The sequence below is a fragment of the Ascaphus truei genome, chromosome 4 (assembly GCF_040206685.1).
Source record: "Ascaphus truei isolate aAscTru1 chromosome 4, aAscTru1.hap1, whole genome shotgun sequence".
Lineage (NCBI taxonomy): Eukaryota > Metazoa > Chordata > Amphibia > Anura > Ascaphidae > Ascaphus > Ascaphus truei.
The window spans coordinates 411,375,889-411,395,298 of NC_134486.1; the positions used below are offsets into that span (position 1 = coordinate 411,375,889).

General features: G+C 42.1%; 1 protein-coding gene across 4 annotated transcripts in view; it reads right to left on the reverse strand.

Moving 5' to 3' along the window:
• Positions 1-19,410, reverse strand: part of DNAH8 (dynein axonemal heavy chain 8) — a 1,091,167-nt gene that overhangs the window by 221,123 nt on the left and 850,634 nt on the right. For all 4 annotated transcript variants that reach the window (XM_075598772.1, XM_075598771.1, XM_075598773.1 and 1 more), the window contains one exon: positions 21-247. In XM_075598772.1, the coding sequence (XP_075454887.1) occupies positions 21-247 (227 nt within the window). The remainder of the gene's footprint in view (positions 1-20; positions 248-19,410) is intronic.

A 19,410-nucleotide genomic window follows, 5' to 3' on the forward strand; every position in this document is an offset into this window, starting at 1 on the left:
GAAACTGCTGTTTATATTACCTCTGGAAGTAATTCTCACAGTTCTCTGAAACCTTGTCATGAAATGTGCCCATTGTTTCCACTACTTGAGATTTCACTTCAGCAGAACAAACCATATGAAATTCAGAAAGGAAGTAACTTGAGACGGCGACCAAAGCTTGCTTTGGCCAGCGGCTAAACCAGTCCATAGTGCACCCAGAAATAAGGCCAGGGAATTTAAGAGAACGTGCACGGAACTTCTCACCAACCTAGGAAGGAAGAATAAAACAGTCCATAAAGTTCACAGAACTATTCCACAACCCTTTAACCCTTCGGGTGTCCCATGATGTAGCCAATACATCATACATACATATACATCATGGAGTCTGCCACTCCAGGAGTCCCAATGACATAGAGGCTATGTCATGGGCTTTCTGCTAATTGTAGAGAGTATGTTCTGTGCTCCTATGGAGCACTGAAAGAGATCTGGTGGGCAGAAGAATAGTAAGAGGACTCCTCCTCTTCTATCCCCGATGTCAATAATGTTGCGATCACATGATCACTCTGACACCAGCACCAAAGGGTTAAACAGCAAAGCAAGGCAACATCAATAATATGCTACTTCACACTACAGATGTAGTAATATTTACTGCCTTCATGGCCGCGGACCAACAGGCTGAAATCTGCCGCCCATGGGCATTTGGTCCACGGCCCCCAAAAGCATTTGGTGGCCCCGGAGGATTAAAGTAGTGTTACAGTAATCGTCCCGGGCCAGAGATTCTGTAATAGCTGCGCAGAGTACTTGCAGAGAGAAATTTTCTCCATGTCTCCCTAGAGCAGCTCTTACAGACTCCGCTCTGTCCTGACCCTTGATGACGTAGATGCCCCAATATAGACCTCTACATCATGAGGGAGAACACTAGAGGACCATATTCGGTCATCTACGTCATAAAGGACAAGACATTTAAATAATTTATCTATATGGGATTGAAATAGGGAGTCTTCGGAGGTGAACCCCATTAATATCAACTCTATGGGACCCCTTGCTTCTGGAGATATAAACCTCTATAGTGCGTGCTGGTAGACGCTCCTGCTAGGCCCACGTGGCTAGGCACGGGAACATTAAACCCCAGCTGGAGTCGCTACCAGCATACCCTACACAGATCTATATCTCCATAAAGCAGGGGCTCGGGAGCTGAAATGAATAGGATTTACGTCCGGAGATCCCCTGCTTCAATCCAGTATAGAAAAATAAAATGTAAAAAAACATTGGATGAACCAAAACAGGAAGAAACACAGGGACTGCTCTGGACTCCTCTGCACAGCTCTTACAGACTGGTGAGTGGCCTGGTAGGATTAACACTACGGGGGTCCCATTCATTAGCAGGGACCCTTGCAAAGTTAATCCTTCTGGACTGCTTACTGCTTTTTCCACCGCGATTGAGTCCCGGCCCGGCCACGCTCTGATTTTCACAAACTTTCGCGGTTAAGGAGGTCGTATATTAACATACAAAATCCTTTTTATATTATAGGCCTTACATAATCTATATACAAGGCCACATGCGGCAATTAATTTAATACTTAGAGAAACAAAGCCATACAACAATAATGTATTAAAGGTACAATAGTGCTTATTTTTTGCTACAGTGAACAATGAATTATAAATTAATATTCTAATGCTTGAAAGTATTAAAGAAATAAGTTAACAAAATACATGTAACAATGGCATTTAAATTTGAAAAGAAGAAAAACCTGGAAACTAATGTCTGTAATTTTTTATTGTGATATTACTGTATGTCATTAAAACCACAACGATAAATTTGCATACTGTGTCCACAATGTTTGTATTGTTGAGGTTCATTTTAAAAATATTTAAGAGAAATGTAAATAAAAACAAAAAAAGATTAGTGGAATTATGTACTAAAGTTTAATAGCTGCAAAACTGGGACAAACTTAATGCTAAATAATTGAACCAGTTTTATCAAAAGAAAAACTCCAATTGCTTTAATTTGATTTATTCTTTGATAAATATGCTGCTGGTTTTGCAGCCGGCAGACACGTAATTTAGTAAATACATAGGGGCCTATGCACTAAACTTGTACTATTGATCTCTTGGTATGTCCCTGATCTGCAAGACCTGTTTTAAAAGAATTACCCACCCGGCTTGTACTATTGATCTCTTGGTATCTTTGAATATCAAAAGGTGGATTTTTCCCCCCCCTTCTTTACGGTGTGCTGCTAATTGACCAATTGGAACAAGCTGATTTATTGGGGCGGGGGAGGTTCATGTGACTGCTTTAGTTGTATAAAACAAATATTCCCCCTGCATTGGCAGGGTAGTATTGGCATCTTAAGAGTGCCGCATTTAAAGTGATAATTTTAAGTGACAATATATAGTTAGACTATAGTGATCATTTTAAGTGACAATATATAGTTAGACTATAGTGATCATTTTAAGTGACAATATATAGTTAGACTATAGTTTGACTAGAGGTGGACTGGGGACTTCATCTTTCTGCAAACTCTTTTACTCAAGGCAACAAACGGTGAGCTTATATGACCACACTATGATCCCATGCTTGTTAACCTGCATATTTTAACCCCCCACCCTGTGACAGGGTAAATAAACGTCATCAGCCATATGCCTGGCAGACCTATGTGTAGGTCTGCAGTGCAGCAGTGAGGAGGTTAACTTTCAGCTGAGTTAATTAGTCTGAGCCCAGCTGCCTCATGAATGTGTTTTAAAACCCTCAGGCTGAACACACATGCAGGCTAGCTGGTCAGGAGAGAGGAGTAAAATGCTGAAGTAAGATTACTGCTACAAGGTCTGTTTTCAAAGTACATTTTTGATGAATTGTCTGTGTCCTGCATGCTGAAAAGAAGCTGTCGTGTTTGTCTATGCTGAAGAGAAGCTATTTTGTTTTTGTATGCTAACAAGAAGCGGTTTTGTTTTTGTGTGCTGTAATTTTTAAGGCTCAATAAATAAGCCTTACAAGGAAAACCTGCGTGTGGTTGCATGTAACCTGCAACATATGGTGTCAGAAGTGCTGGGATGTTGAGAGGCCCCTGCAGTTGAAGGGCCACACACAAAACTGAAGAAAAAAATGGATTTTTTTTTTTAAAGTTTCTGTGCGAGCATGCCCAACTACAGGCAGAGAGATATGAAAGACTATTGCAGCAGCAAACCCAGATCCTAACCCAGCAGCAGGCAGCACAGGATGAGCGGATGGCAAGGCTGCTGACCCAATTCCAGGGTTCTGCCAGTCCAGAACTTGCCAACAAATCCCCGGTCCACCTGAGCAAAATGGCTCCGAACGAGGATCCAGAGGCTTTTCTACTGATGTTTGAAAGGGTTGCCGAAGCACAGGGCTGGTCTGCAGACCGCTGGGCAATCTCTTTGGCCCCACTCCTTATAGGAGAAGCCCAGGCAGCATATCAGGGCCTCCCAGCAGACCAGGCAATGGATTACAAACAAGTAAAAGCCACCATACTGGATCGCTTAGGTCTGACCCCAGAGACCTACCGGCAGCAGTTCCGGAACCTGATGTACACCTCTAAGATGAGACCCCGGTTCCTAGCTCAGCGGTTATTGGACTTGTGTAACCGCTGGATACAACCTGAGCAACACACTAAGGAGACTGTTCTTGAACAAGTTGTGTTGGAACAATTCCTACAAGTAATAACCCTTTCCGCACGCTCTTGGGTAAAACGCCATGCTGATGATACCCTAGCTTTGGCGATTCGACTCGTTGAGAACTTCCTTGGGGCCGAGGACCAGGCGAGTGTCTTGGACCCGACGGATCCGGCATTACCGGCGCTTGCAGACGCCCAAAGAGGGAGACTGGACAAACTGGGAAACTACGGCCCCTCCATACGCAACCACCAAGTGCCACGAAAGGAGCAGTGCATCCAACAAGGGAGAGGTCCAAGCGCTGGGCACCGCTGAGACCCTCATCCACTTCCTGATGTCTGCTTGTCGCCAAATGAGAGGAACTTCCGAAGACGTCGCCCACAGGACCCACCAGTTGCCTGGTCTCCAGTATCCGGTCCAGCGGAGCGCTATCCGCGGCATCCTCCTGCGAGGGAACCCTCTCCATGTTCTGCCTGCGGAGAACAAGGCCACCGGCATGTGGACTGTAAGGTTAAAACTGTCTTCTGCCAGCTCTCGAATTGATAAGGTTAAACAGAATACGCTGGCCTTGCTATTTTCACGGGAGGCTATTGTAAATAGCTTTAGACCAGCTGTTTAGTGCCTGTCAAAATGTTGTTAAAACAAGACTACAGAGGATAGGGCTGCCTTATAAGTCACCATTGTATATGTCTCTTGCTCAGCAGTTAAATGTTTTAAGCTCTACAGAAAAGGCATTATGTGAAGGATACATGTAAATTTAGATGTGTACCCATATTTGTAACAGATGACAACTGTATTTTTGTCCCTGCCTTGTGTATAAAAAACCTGCTTGGTGAACCATTAAAACAGTTGTGAGAATTCAACAACCAGTCTCCTTGAATTCTTACAGCTCCGAGCTCGTATGCTATACTATTTGAAATCATCTCAGTTTTGTTTTGCTTGCCCTAGATGACCTGATCTGTAGAGATCTAACAGTTTTGGTGTCAGAAGTGGGATTTCGCACAGGAAAAAGGGTGAGTAAAGATTCTTTTTATTTGTCTCTCACCTTTTCCTCTGCGAAACTAAGCAACCTAAATTTATAAGGGCAAAAGAACATAAGGTGAGAGTCCTTATTGTTTAATCGTGGGTAAGTCCCTGTAATCAAGGGTAAGTCCCCGATTTATGTAACAAAGGGTGAGAGTCCCTATTGTTTTATCGAGGGTAAGTCTCTGATTTATGTAACATAGGGTGAGTCCTTATTGTTTAATCAAGTGTAAGTCCCTGATAAGTAAAACGGACGGTATATGATTTCAAATAGCATGGCAAGTTAAGTTAAGTTAAGTTAAAATTGTTTAAAGTCAAGTTAACATAAGGATTGTTTAATGTTAAGTTAAGGAATTGTTTAAAGTTAAGTGAAGGTAAGTATTGTTTAAAGTTAAGTTAATAATTGTTTATTAATACGTGCGCATAAAGTGTTAAGATTTCTTTCCTGTATAAACTCATTATGGGCACTAACATTTTGTCATCTAATGAACTTACCCTAACCTGTCAGCCCTCGCACAAACCCCTCCCTCACTGTCAGTGGCAAAATCAGCTGTCTCTCTCTCGCCTGTATGTATTGTAATAAGCAGCTGCAAGTAGCCCCCACCTTTTTTCCTCCAGCTATTTTTACACAGGCATAGGAATGTACCAAAATCGTGAATGGCAGCATGGCTCTTAGGAAAAACGAACATGCAAACTCAAATTATTTGTGCAACATTAACTGAGTATGAGAATATATTAAATTTAAATTAATAATATTTTCCCGTCTGAATTGAAAAGTGGAAAACAAGAGTGTAACAGGTATAGGTTTCTTTTTCCCTCAGAATGTTTTATTTTTAAGTATGGATATGGTAAAAAAAAAGGTTGATTGATTGAGTAATCCCTGTGTGTGCGCTTGTAAGAATCTGGGTGAATTCTATCTATGTGAAAGTGTTATTTGCATTGAATAATAAGAATACCGGTGTATTGTATGTATACAAAATGACTATTCAGGACTTGCAAATGCTTTTAAAATAAGAATATAATTAATTGCTCATGTTGAAATTTAATTTCTAAAAGGTGTACACCACCACTATAATATAAACTAATTTACACTGGGCAGGGGAAAGTTTTGGGTATCTGTGGAGAAAAAGAATAAAGAAAGGATGAATTATTTTTGTAAACAGTCCAGTCACTGGAATAATAAGGATGTTTATCGTACTGGCCAGGCGATTTATTTCCTTAACCAGAATTATAATTCTATTCCTCTAAATCTCCACAGATAAAATCAGGTGAATATCTTATATAGAATAACAGGGGAAATATATTCTAGACACAAAGCTAACTAGAAGCTCAGCATTTTAAAAAAAATTAGTTTAAAAAAAAATAAAGTTAATTATGATATGAAGGGAAAAAAAAAGAGGATATCTTTATTAATTTATTCTGCAGGATCAAACTGTTTTGTTTTCCTATTTATTAAAATAGGTGAGAAAATATGTGTCTGTTATTTTTGTAAAAAAAACTGGTTGAATGTGTGAAAGAAGCATAAAATTCTGTTTGTTTTGTGTCTGCGCGCTGTGCTCTTTTGTGTACAACCAGTAACTAAACTATCTAAAAGTATATGTTAAAGCCTACAATTTTCTGTTTAACAAAGATCCAGTTTTAATTTTTGAATACCAGAAACATTGTCGGGCTGTGTGAAGAGCTGCATATTTCAAGCTGTCCCAAATTGTATTGCAGTAACCAGTAATTAACCATTTTTTTTCTGTTACATGATTTTGGCAGGAAGCCCAGAGAGTTATTTGAGCTTGTTATATGGCTTGAAATGGAAACAGGTGTAAATTGATAAATATAGAGTTCCAATAAACAGAGGACAGTAACCCAGAATGAGCACTCTAAACACCTGGTGGGTGGGTAACGAAGTGGTTAAAACTTAAATCTTTAATATCCGTGTAAAATAATGGGGATTAAAACAAATATTAAACGCTCAGATCCTATAGTATGAATGCAATGTAATGTTCTGGATCACTGATGAACTGCATAGAATCACTAAACTAGTGTCTTGCAGTGGGATCAGGTGGATAAAAGTAACCACTAGTCCAATGTAATCAGCACAGAAACTCTAGTGCTGAGCCATGTATAAGTGTGCAGACCTCGAAATAGCAGTAAAGCACGGACAAGGAAAACGGCCCCTAGCCAGGTCTGCCAATATACTAGAGGGTTCTCTATGGAATTATTTTTCTGCAAAGTTGATCAAATATTTAATATTTTATCATTTTTAACCATCTTTTTCTCTCAAATGTGTCCCACCTATAAATCTGTGTCTATAAGTTTTTATGCTACAGGTTGTTCTTTCAGCAAATCAGATGCTATTTTGTGTTCTAAAAGTTTCTGTCAGAAGACTATAGCAGATTATATTTATATTCAGTAGGGTTCTTTTGAGATTTCTAATGAAAATGTTGTACCCAAAGGTTTTAGGTTAGTTTTGCTATACATCAAGCAATTCCATTAAGGTTATGCTTTAAATGCTGTTATCATTTATGTGATATTGTTCACATGTAATACAAGTGAACAAAAGGAGGGTGTTATTGCTGTTATTATTGCTGGCTGCCCCTGAAACCATATGGCAAGGGCTGAGAGTGTCAGCTCTTGGCTCTTGGGTATAATTGTAACAGATTTTCTGGCCTGGCCTGACCCACCCAATCTCATATTGGCCCCTGTGGTCTAACCAGCCCCCATTAGTGTAGTGTCTGGTGGTGCACCTGTTGGCAACAGGACTCCTGAGTCTCCCGCATGATGGTGTGTGGGGATTGCCAACCCAGACAGGCAGCTGAGTCCTACCTATATCCAGTGCAGCACCTCCATCTCATCAGGATCCCAGCGTCCGCTTGTGGATGGTCCTGGTGAGGAACTCCTCTGTGGTGCATCCCTCGGTGCAATCACTCCCATCCATACATAGGGCACCTCACCAGGGTGTGAGGGCAAACCTCCATAATTACTGCTGGCATGCCCATAACTTACCAGGCCTTACTGTCAGCAGGAGAGATGACTGTAGCCATTTTACAGCATGTTACATAATATTGTACCTTACTATGTTGCCTGTAATTTTTCCTTTTTATACCCCATATGGGTATAAACTAGGAACTGTGTATGTAGGGTTAACTGTGTAAGCCCAGTGGGCTAGTTAATGCATTCTCTGTGTATTCCCTTTGCCTCATGGGCCTGCAGCTGTCTGTGCAAGCTTATAAGTGGATTGCCTTGTATGGGTGGCCCCTTGTGAGAAATAGGAGAATCTCCTAGCACATGAGGGAAAAGGGAGGGGCTATTTTGGCCTGTCTTGTCTGCCAGAAAGGTATTCTTAGCTGGTGTCTTAGAGAAGAGAAGGTTTTAGAACCCCACATGATAGGTGCAAATAGTGGAGTGCAAGCTCTTGTGTCTACATGTTGGTTTTATGTGTTCTAAGCCTGCAATGCATTGTGTTTGTCCTGTGATATAAACCCAGGTTGGTGAATTAGCATGTGAATTAACATGTGAATTACATGTGAATAAGCATTCCAATGCTCCAGCTCAGATATGGAGTGTCTGAAAGTGAACTGACCCTGTTGTTTTTTTATGTCATATTCCCTTAGCGGAACTGTGAAATTTCTTGTGTGTCAGTTTTAGGAGGATATTTGGGTGGAAATATAATTATTTTGGTTGCAGGAGTTGTGGGGCCAAAGTGCTGTTAGTCACTTAATTTTCCCCAGCAAGCAGGCATGATTTGACAGTACGCAGTGTGAATTACACTAGGGCCTCCCTGTGCCCCCCAGACTCCTGGATTTCGAGTCCAAATCTCCCCAAGTTATTTTCCTAATAAGTATAAGGTTCCCCAAAGTATATTCTCTGTTTCTTGTGTTTGTGAGTTTTCAAGGTCTTATCCGAATAAACCGTTTATTTTTCTGCCTGTTTTGCCTTGTGATTGATCCCTTAAATATAAAGGTGTATTTGGCCTAGCCTAATGTGACAATCAGATTTAATTTTCTCTCATGGGAAGACCAATGGTCACCCCAGGTACCTTGTAGATTTAATGTTGTATGATTATGCTCTAAACAGACGATTTTAATCAGCATCTATTGTGTGAAACTAATGCAATTGTCTGAGTGTCTCATGTCAAGGTGCAGTCCTTCCAATTAGATGAAGATAAAGGTGACACAAAAGCGCTTTTCATCTAAAGTGGAGAGGCCCATTCCAGATTCTACCCAGTCAGAGTATTTTTCCTGGATCCATGTTACACAAGTGCACCCACAGTCGCTTCAAAATTAAACCTCAACAAAGGAGGGATGGCCTAAAGACACAGCCGTTCTCAGTTGGTGTTTTGGTTCATAAGAAAACCCGGCACTAACCAAAAAAAGGAGAAAATTTCATAAGAAGAAACATCGGATCTCAACATATGAACTTTGAACTTTTTAATAACCTTTCTTTTTACAGGTTTTATTATTTTAATTACAATGTTTATTCTATTAGGTTTATATACTGTAAGTGGTGTCCACATGAAGACGATAGGGTAGTAACAAGAATATTTTGTTATATAATGGAATCCTGGTAAACAAAGCCCACATCTTAGGTGCAATCTATACCAATGTACTATACATACCCAATAAATTGCACCCCAGGAACACGAGAGTTATATTTAACCCCTTGGAAAAAGACAAGATGCTATAAGATATTTGTAGAACTATATATATAAGAAATTGGTTATGAAGGGAGTAGAAATACAAGTTTACCCTAGGGAAATTATTGACTCTGTGATAGAAGGATAGATAAAGTATTATCCTGCAACTAGACCAGGTTATGTTATTTGGGAAAGTGGTTCCAGTGTTTGAAAGTAGAGATGAGGGTTGGGATTTGTTGGGACTTGGTGGTTAGATTATTTCTCTGGGAGCGAAGCTAGTGGATGTTTTTGTATGTGTGTCTGTCCTACTCATTACTCTCTGTGTTATGAACAGCAAAACTTTGGTCCTGAAGTGCGTTGCAACCCCCCCACCGATGCTATGTCTCTTTTTGGTGATGAAGATGTCAGCAGTCCCCCAGAAGAAGAGACCAAAAAAAAAAAAAGGAAATCAACTGGGCCAATACAATGGCCAGAAAGGAATCAAGTTATGCACTATGGGACTATTTTTTTGGTTCTGCAGGACTATGATATGGTTAACTGTTCTTTAAAAAGACTGTCTCTAAAGGATAAGAGGGGGATGAGAAGATTGGATATGAGGAAGGTGGGGAGGTCACCCAAGGGCGTGTGTCAACTACAAGGAAAGGATCACAAGTCAACCATTTTGCCTATGGCAGCCATTTTGTCTGTTCCGATATTCTGAGTAAATGTAGTATGTAAGATGTATGTGTTGGGCAGTCGTTCCTAGGAAATATTATCCCACACCAACCCCCACTTATGCTCAGAAATAGAATTTAAATCATGTTCATCATACCTAAGCAAAGAATACGAAATTGAAAGGCATTAATTATTAAAAATAGCTCAGTTAAGAGAGTAGCGGGAGGTCTAATACCCTTTTAGGAATGTATGATTTATGTGCAAAAGGAGATTTTTCAGTAGTCAATATAAATGCCGTTTTTACACGATACTAAAAGGCGCAATTTTTAAGGTTCAGCAATAGATAAGGACAATAGTTTTGCAAAATTGTATGGCATTGGGTTATCTAATGGCAGCACAAGGAGGGGTTTGTAAATTAGTGGATAAAGAATGCCGTTCTTATATTGACACCCAATCAAAAATTATACACCATGATATGGATACTCTAGCAGAAATTTAATCTAGAATGAGGAAACAAAAGAGTTTGATTTTACATTTGGCCTTGAAAATTGGCTCGGTGTATTGGGAATTAAATTCTTTACGGAATTAGGATAATCGCAGGTTTATTACTCTGTGTGTATGAATTAATCTAGATGGCTAAAAGTGTAATCAGCTCTATTTTTTGCCAAAGAAAGATGTTTCTGCTTCTAGCTCGACCATTATGTATATGCCTCCCACAAAGAGAGAGAGAAATACCAATAGTATTGGTACTCGTCAATCACCCATATGTTCATCTCTGATTATCAAACGAGATACCTAAGAGAGATAGGTTTCTGTAGGCACATGGTCTCTTGGAAGTTTCTCCCTTGGAGTTTTTCCTCTCCTGAGTGGTTTGCAGAAGAATAAATGGGATTGGTCAATTGATTGGTTCTTTCAGAACAAAAGGAGGGTATGTAAGGTTAAAACTGTCTTCTGCCAGCTCTCGAATTGATAAGGTTAAACAGAATACGCTGGCCTTGCTATTTTCACGGGAGGCTATTGTAAATAGCTTTAGACCAGCTGTTTAGTGCCTGTCAAAATGTTGTTAAAACAAGACTACAGAGGATAGGGCTGCCTTATAGTCACCATTGTATATGTCTCGTGATCAGCAGTTAAATGTTTTAAGCTCTACAGAAAAGGCATTATGTGAAGGATACATGTAAATTTAGATGTGTACCCATATTTGTAACAGATGACAACTGTATTTTTGTCCCTGCCTTGTGTATAAAAAAACCTGCTTGGTGAACCATTAAAACAATTGTGAGAATTCAACAACCAGTCTCCTTGAATTCTTACAGCTCCGAGCTCGTATGCTATACTATTTGAAATAATCTCATATCTGTTGCGTTTCAGTAGCTCCCGGGAGAAGTTTTGTTTTGCTTGCCCTAGATGACCTGATCTGTAGAGATCTAACATGGACTGTCCACAGGTGGATGGTTCCTTCAGCAGGACCGTCGTCTCGGCCTTCACTGGAGAAAATTACAAGCACTGGCTACTTCCAGCCCAGATTGGGGGTAAAACCATCCAGGCCCTTGTAGATTCAGGCTCTGGGAAACTTTGGTCTTCCAGGAACTGTTACCGCCTAACATGTGTTCCTTTGACTCCCCATGGAGTATAAAATGTATACAAGGCGATGTAAAACGGTATGCGACGGCCAAAATCCGGCTACAGGTAAAAGGTCAGGAGGCCTACCTCGAAGTAGGAGTCGCTCCTTGGCTCCCTGCCCCCGTTGTGCTCGGTTGGGACTGGCCTTTCTTTTCAGACCTAATGGCTCCAGTCTCTCACGAGGAGCCATATTGTATGGCTCAGGAGAACCCTGGTAAACTGTTCCCCTTCTCGGCAGACCTTTTCCCCAGTAGACACCGGGTTCCAAAGACTCGAAAGCAGAGATGCTCTGACAAACAGGACTGGTTGCAGAAATCTGGGTCTCAAGGTGACAGTACTAGTAGCCAGAAGTCACAAGTCATGGCTGGGGATGGCCAGAAGGAGGGGGATATGGGCACTGGAGATTTACCAGATCTATACCTCCCTGATTTTTGCCAGAGGCAAAGGGAAGACCCAGTCCTTGCTAGACAATATGATAAAGTGGTAAAAATTGATGAGCAGATATTGAATGCACAGGGGGTGATAGTAATCCCCCATTTTGAATTGTCAAATGATATCCTGTATAGGGTGAATAGGCAGACACAAACAGGGGAGGTTACCAGACAAATATTGGTTCCCAAGGCGTTTGTTAAATCTGTATTCACCCTAGCCCATACTGTCCCTTGGGGTAGTCACCTTGGTAGGGATAAAACCTTGGAGGTCTCCTAGTCATGTATCTGTTTTATGTAGTTTAATAAAGTAATTTTATCATTCCACCTTGTGAGTCTGAACTTCATAGGAGCTGCGGTGGCATCGATCTTCCTTTCTTCTTGGGATAAAACCTTGGACCGTATTTCATCCCGATTCTATTGGCCAGGGATGCATAGTGATATTGCTAAGTTATGTGCAGCATGTCCTGAGTGCCAGCTAACTAGTCCAAAAGGACAAAAACCAGCCCCCTTAATTCCTCTACCCTTGGTGTCAGTTCCCTTTGAGAGGATTGGAGTAGACTTGGTAGGACCTCCAGAACCTTCTGCGAAAGGACACAGGTTTATTCTCGTAATAGTTGACTATGCAACAAGATATCCTGAGGCGTTCCCCCCGAGGACAGCAATGGTGAAGCAAGTTGCCAACAAGTTGCTGGAGCTGTTCTCACGGGTTGGACTTCCCCAGGTTATGTTGACAGACCAAGGTACAAATATTATGGCTAAACTGATGAAGGATGTCTTAAAATTACTAGAGGTCAAGTCTGTTCGGACATCAGTCTACCATCCACAGACTGACGGATTGGTGGAAAGATTTAACCAAACTCTAAAAGGGATGCTGAGAAAATTTGTAGATTCAGAGAAGAGAGCCTGGGATGAACTTCTCCCTTTTCTGCTGTTTGCAGTGCGGGAAGTTCCCCAGGCCTCCACGGGATTCTCTCCATTTGAACTGCTGTATGGTCACCAACCCCGGGGTATCCTAGACCTCCTAAAGGAGTCCTGGGAGGAACAGCGGTCCCCTTCTAAGAATACCCTGCAATATGTACTAGACCTTAGGAAGTGCCTAGATGTGGTCGGCCATTTTGCTAGGGAGAATCTTAGATCAGCCCAGGACAGTCAGGAGAGACATTTCAATCAAAATGCTTGTATGAGAGTGTTTCACCCGGGAGACCAGATGATGTTATTGTTACCCAGTTGTGAGAGCAAACTCCTAGCCAAATGGCAGGGCCCATTCGAAGTACTCCACCGCACGGGTGATGTGGATTACGAGATTGCTCAACCAGGGTCCAGGAAGGGTAAACAAATTTACCATGTGAACTTGCTGAAACCCTGGAAGGTGCAGCGGTCTCTATTCATCCACCCGGTGGTGGAGGAAACGGACCTGGGTCCTCAGCCCCCACGGGGGAACATCTGTGGTGACGAGGAAGTTTCAATGGGTAGACAATTGTCCTCTGAACAAAAAGGGGACGTGTTAGAAATAATTACACAATTCAATGATGTTTTTTCTGATTTACCAGGGCAAACTAATTTAGTTTCACTTGTGATAGAGACAGTACATGGGGTAAAAGTACGTTCCCGTCCTTATAGGTTGCCTGAAAGCTGTAAGGCCCTGGTAGAGAAGGAGATACAAGAAATGTTACACTTAGGCGTGATTGAGGAATCATGCAGTGAGTAGTGTAGTCTGCTAGTTATGGTCCCTAAATCCGATGGGAAGGTAAGATTTTGTGTGGACCTCCGAAAGGTCAATGCGGTATCCAAGTTTGACACATATCCGATGCCAAGGGTGGACGAGTTAATTGACGCCCTTGGTAACGCGGAATATATATCCATGCTGGACTTAACCAAAGGATACTGGCAAATACTTTTAGAGGAAAAGTCCAAATGCAAAACAGCCTTTGCCACTCCCATGGGTTTATACCAGTTTGTGACAATGCCATTTGGACTGCATGGAGCCCCAGCCACATTTCACAGGCTCATGGATAAAGTGCTGAGACCTCATAGGGCTTATGCCGCAGCCTACCTAGATGACATTGTCATTTATAGTAAACACTGGCGGGCCCATCTAAATAGGCTGAAAGCGGTCCTCAAATCTCTAAGAGAGGCAGGGCTCACAGCCAACCCTAAGAAATGTGCCTTAGGTAAGGCGGAAACCAAAAATTTAGGGTATGCAGTGGGAGGTGGAAAAGCAAGGCCACTAGCCGATAAGGTAGCTACCCTGAAAGAAGTTCCAACCCCACAAACAAAAACGTAGGTACGCTCTCTGCTGGGTTTAGCAGGGTATTATCGGTGGTTCATCCCCAACTACTCGGAAGTTGCAGCCCCATTAACGGACCTCACAAAAAAGTGTGCCCCTACACAAGTGGTATGGTCAAGGGAGTGTCCGAGAGCCTTTGAGGACATAAAAAGGTGCCTATTAGAGGGTCCCGTCCTTAAAAGCCCAGACTTTAACAGGCCTTTTGTAGTGCAAACCGATGCATCAGAGATAGAGCTAGGGGCAGTGTTGTCACAACAGTTTAAGGGAGTGGAACATCCAATCCTTTTTCTGAGTAGGAAATTGTTCCCGAGGGAAAAAAACTACTCAGTGATTGAGAAGGAGTGCCTCACGGTAAAGTGGGCAATCGAGGCTTTGAGGCATTACCTGGCAAGAGTCCATTTTACTCGGGTGACAGACCATGCTCCATTGAAGTGGTTAACTACTATGAAAGACTCTAATGCTAGGTTGTCCAGGTGGTATATGGCCCTCCAAACCTTCTCGTTTGAGATTCAGCACAGACCTGGAAAAGAAAATGCGAATGCTGATTTCTTCTCTAGAGAAGGGGCAGATGGTCGGGCTTCAGCCGCGCGTGGCCCCAACCACACACTGACAGGGGAGGAAGGTGACAGGGTAAATAAACGTCACCAGCCATATGTCTGGCAGATCTATGTGTAGGTCTGCAGTGCAGCAGTGAGGAGGTTAACTTTCAGCTGAGTTAATTAGTCTGAGCCCAGCTGCCTCATGAAGGTGTTTTAAAACCCCCAGGCTGTACGCACATGCAGGCTAGCTGCTCAGGAGAGAGGAGTGAAATGCTGAAGTAAGATTACTTCTACAAGGTCTGTTTTCAAAGTACATGTTTGATGAACTGTCTGTATCCTGCATGCTGAAAAGAAGCTGTCTTGTTTTTCTATGCTGAAGAGAAGCTATTTTGTTTTTGTATGCTGACAAGAAGCGGTTTTGTTTTTGTGTGCTGTAATTTTTAAGGCTCAATAAATAAGCCTTATCAAGAAAACCCACGTGTGGTTGCATGTACCCTGCAACACCCCCCTTTACAACTTATTTCACTGCAGCATCTCCCAAAACTGACTGCACAAAACTACCTCCCACACCCACTCAATCCACTGAAACCCTGAATTAACTCTAGCATTACAATGCAGCAAAACATTTGACAAGAAACAGGCACACCCCTGCTGTTTAGTCTGCACACACTCACTTTGCTCACAACAGCTCCATGCAGCACTGTCTACCTCTGGCATAATGAACCTGCTATGTATCTTAACTTTTTTCTTTCTCCGGCCTCATGGAGATGTTACTCCCTCTATCCACTACAAACTCCTCCCTCCTGGCCCACACCCAACATCACCATACACCCTGGACTACTCAAAAGCCTTGCACTATCTACTGAATGTTGGTGAAGAACTCTAAGAACCAGCACACCAACCACTGCTCACTCTAATGGCAAACACCACAAATTTACAACTTGCAAACAACTATCCAAATTTCTACTCATACTATTACTCTCTTAGCAGGTGATATTGAACCTAACCCAGGTCTTCCCATTTCAGCTCTGTCCCATACCCCTGAGTATTCCACCTTTAAATTCCAAAAAGGGCTATCTGTCGCCCATATAAATATCCGGAGCCTGCTGCCCAAACTGGATGAACTAAGTTCATGGTGCCTTATGCATAAATCCAAAGCCATCATTCTTACAGAAACATGGCTAACCCCTAAAACCCCCGATGCAAATATCGCCATTCAGGGATACTCCATTTCTAGGAGAGATAGGTCAAAGAGAGGAGGAGGGGTGTTATTATATATTGCTGACACCTTACAATTTACACTGTTAAATTGCCCCCCAAGCCCACCCTCTTTTGAAACTCTAGTTGGCAAAATCTGCCTTCCCTTTTCTAAGCCCATCTTGCTTGCTGGCATCTACCGCCCCCCTAAAGCCCCTCTACAATCCCTAACTGATATCTCCCAGTTTCTTGGCTCCATTTCTTCTCTGAATGAGACGAGTGAGCTGCTAGTTCATGGGGATTTCAACTTCAATTGGCTTGACCCTAAAAATCACAAAATCCAGATACAACTCAAGTCGCTTAACCTATCGCAACTCATTTCCAAACCCTCACGGATAAACCTGAAATCGCATAACCATTCCTTGCTAGACTGGATTCTCTCCTCAAACCCCAGCAGAATCCAATCCTCTGGCATCCTTCCTGATATTTTCAGTGACCATGCAATAGTGTACTGTGTAAAGAAAATTAAACCGCCCCATTCAAGCCCCAAAGTTCTCCTCACTAGAACATTTAGAAACTTTAACCCACAACAGTTTCTGGATGACCTTACCAACTGCCCATGGCACAGAATCGATTTAATTCCTGACCCTGATTCTGAGCTCGACTATTTCCAATCCGAGTTCTTAAAACTCTGCGATACCCATGCTCCACTACGCAAAATAATGGTACGGGGGGCCCGCCTTCCATGGGTTGCAACTCACCTTATAGCACTCTACCAATTCAGGGATACCTTGTGGAAAAGCTACAATGTAACTGGCACTACCAAGGATCTCAATCACTACAGATGCCTGTGGAACATGTGCACAAGGCAAACAAGGCACGCAAAAGCATAATATTACTCTGACAATTTCCATCAAAATACATCAAACCCAGCTAACTTCTGGAAGGATATCAACAATATATTCGAGCCTTCTTACCATCAACAACCAAGTAATATCACTAAGGGGGATATTACTCTGACAAACCCCACTGACATTGCAAATGCATTCAATGATTACTTTGTGAGGTGTGCCACTAGCTTATTAGCGAAACGCAGCCCAAACCACAAACCTGAATCTCATCCAGGGAGTACCCACATAGCCCCACCTCCTCCCAACACTGCCCACAACTTTCAATTTGGCCCAGTATCCGAAGAGGAGATTACACAAGCGCTCCTCAAATTAAACCTAAGCAGCCAATGTGGACCTGACTTACTACAATCTAGGTTCCTACGACTTGGTACCCCAGCCATTGCCAAACCAATTGCTTCCATAGTCAACTCTATCCTGTCAGCAGGCCACATCCCTAAGACATAGAAAACTGCAAGAGCTGTCCCAATCTTCAAAAGTGGGGACAAAAACACTGTCTCAAACTACAGGCCAATCTCACTTTTCCCAATTCTATCCAAAGTCATGGAAAAATGTGTCCACTCCCAATTAAGCGATTACTATACCAAGACAAATTTCCCTAGCCAATTCCAATCTGGTTTTTGTATTGTATTGTATGTCTTTATATATATAGCGCCATTAATGTACATAGCGCTTCACAGTAGTAATACATGTGGTAATCAAATAATTAACAGATAATATAAATAACAGGTCATGGGAATAAGTGCTTCAGACATAAAAGTAACATTAAGGAAGAAGAGTCCCTGCCCCGAGGAGCTTACAGTCTAATTGTTAGGTAGGGAGAACGTACAGAGACAGTAGGAGGGAGTTCTGGTAAGTGCATCTGCAGGGGGCCAAGCTTTATGTATCGTGTTCAGAATATCCACAGTGCTATTCATATGCTTCTTTAAGCAAGTGTGTCTTAAGGTGGGTCTTAAAGGCGGATAGAGAGGGTGCTAGTCGGGTACTGAGGGGTAGGGCATTCCAGAGGTGTGGGGCAGTCAGTGAAAAAGGTTTAAGGCGGGAGAGGGCTTTAGATACAAAGGGCGTAGAAAGAAGACTTCCTTGAGAAGAACGCAAGAGTCTGGATGGTGCATAACGAGAGATTAGGGCTGAGATGTAAGGAGGGGCAGAAGAGTGTAAAGCTTTAAAAGTGAGTAGAAGAATGGAGTGTGAGATGCGGGATTTGATCGGAAGCCATGAGAGGGATTTCATGAGGGGTGATGCTGAGACAGATCTAGGAAAGAGTAGAGTGATTCTGGCAGCAGCGTTTAGGATAGATTGTAGGGGAGACAGGTGAGAGGCAGGAAGGCCGGACAGCAGGAAGTTACAGTAATTAAGACGGGAGAGAATGAGGGCCTGAGTCAGAGTTTTATCAGTCGAGCAACAGAGGAAAGGGCGTATCTTTGTTATATTGCGGAGGAAAAAGCGACAAACACTCCACCGTAACTACCCTGCTAAAAGTTTGCAATGAAATCCAGTGTGGAATGGAACGGGGACAACTCACTGGTGCAATATTCCTAGATTTTGCAAATGCTTTTGATACTGTTGATCATGCTATCCTGCTTAACAAACTCCAGAGCTCTGGAATAGGGAATAATCATTTAAACTTGTTTCAGTACTACCAATCAGGTAGATCCCAACATGTGTCCATCTCAGGCTCTAACTCCAACCCGGGACAGAACATAAAACACAGACAGAGCTCAGTTTTTAGCACATCCAGTGAAACTCATACACGGTACTGTGCCTAAATATATATGTATAAATATCAAGTAAAATGGTCTTTTAGTTTAACATTTTTGGCCAAAATTGTTGTAAGCCCCTGAGCCAACTGCACGGCAGACCACAATACAGGGATCCCTAACGCTAATATAAATTCTTAATAACCTGTGTAGTAACAGGAAGAATGATTTATAGTAAATCTGTCAATATTAGTTGCAAAGTTCTAAGTCTGATTGAAGCTTTTAATAACCTGTACATTACCAGGAAAAGCACTCTGTATTAGAGTTGTCAGAACCATACTGCAAGCCAGCAAGTTCCCCTGAGTGGAAGATGCTATGGAGTGAGCCCTTAACCATTTAAATATTGGAGGGGGTGAGCTACAATTAGGTAGGAGGTTGCCGCCCTCCAATCAGCCAAGAATAGCTGAACAACAATTGTAAAACATACTGGACACCTAACAAGCTCCTATTGAACCCCCAAAATAACCACAACATATATATAAGCATATGAGTGTCACAGAGGAGTGCTACTGAGCATGGCAATATATATTTAAAATCAGAGACAGAACATAAAACACAGACAGAGCTCAGTTTTTAGCACATCCAGTGAAACTCATACACGGTACAGTGCCTAAATATATATGTATAAATATCAAGTAAAATGGTCTTTTAGTTTAACATTTTTGGCCAATATTGTTGTAAGCCCCTGAGCCATATATATATTGTGGTTATTTTGGGGGTTCAATAGGAGCTTGTTAGGTGTCCAGTATGTC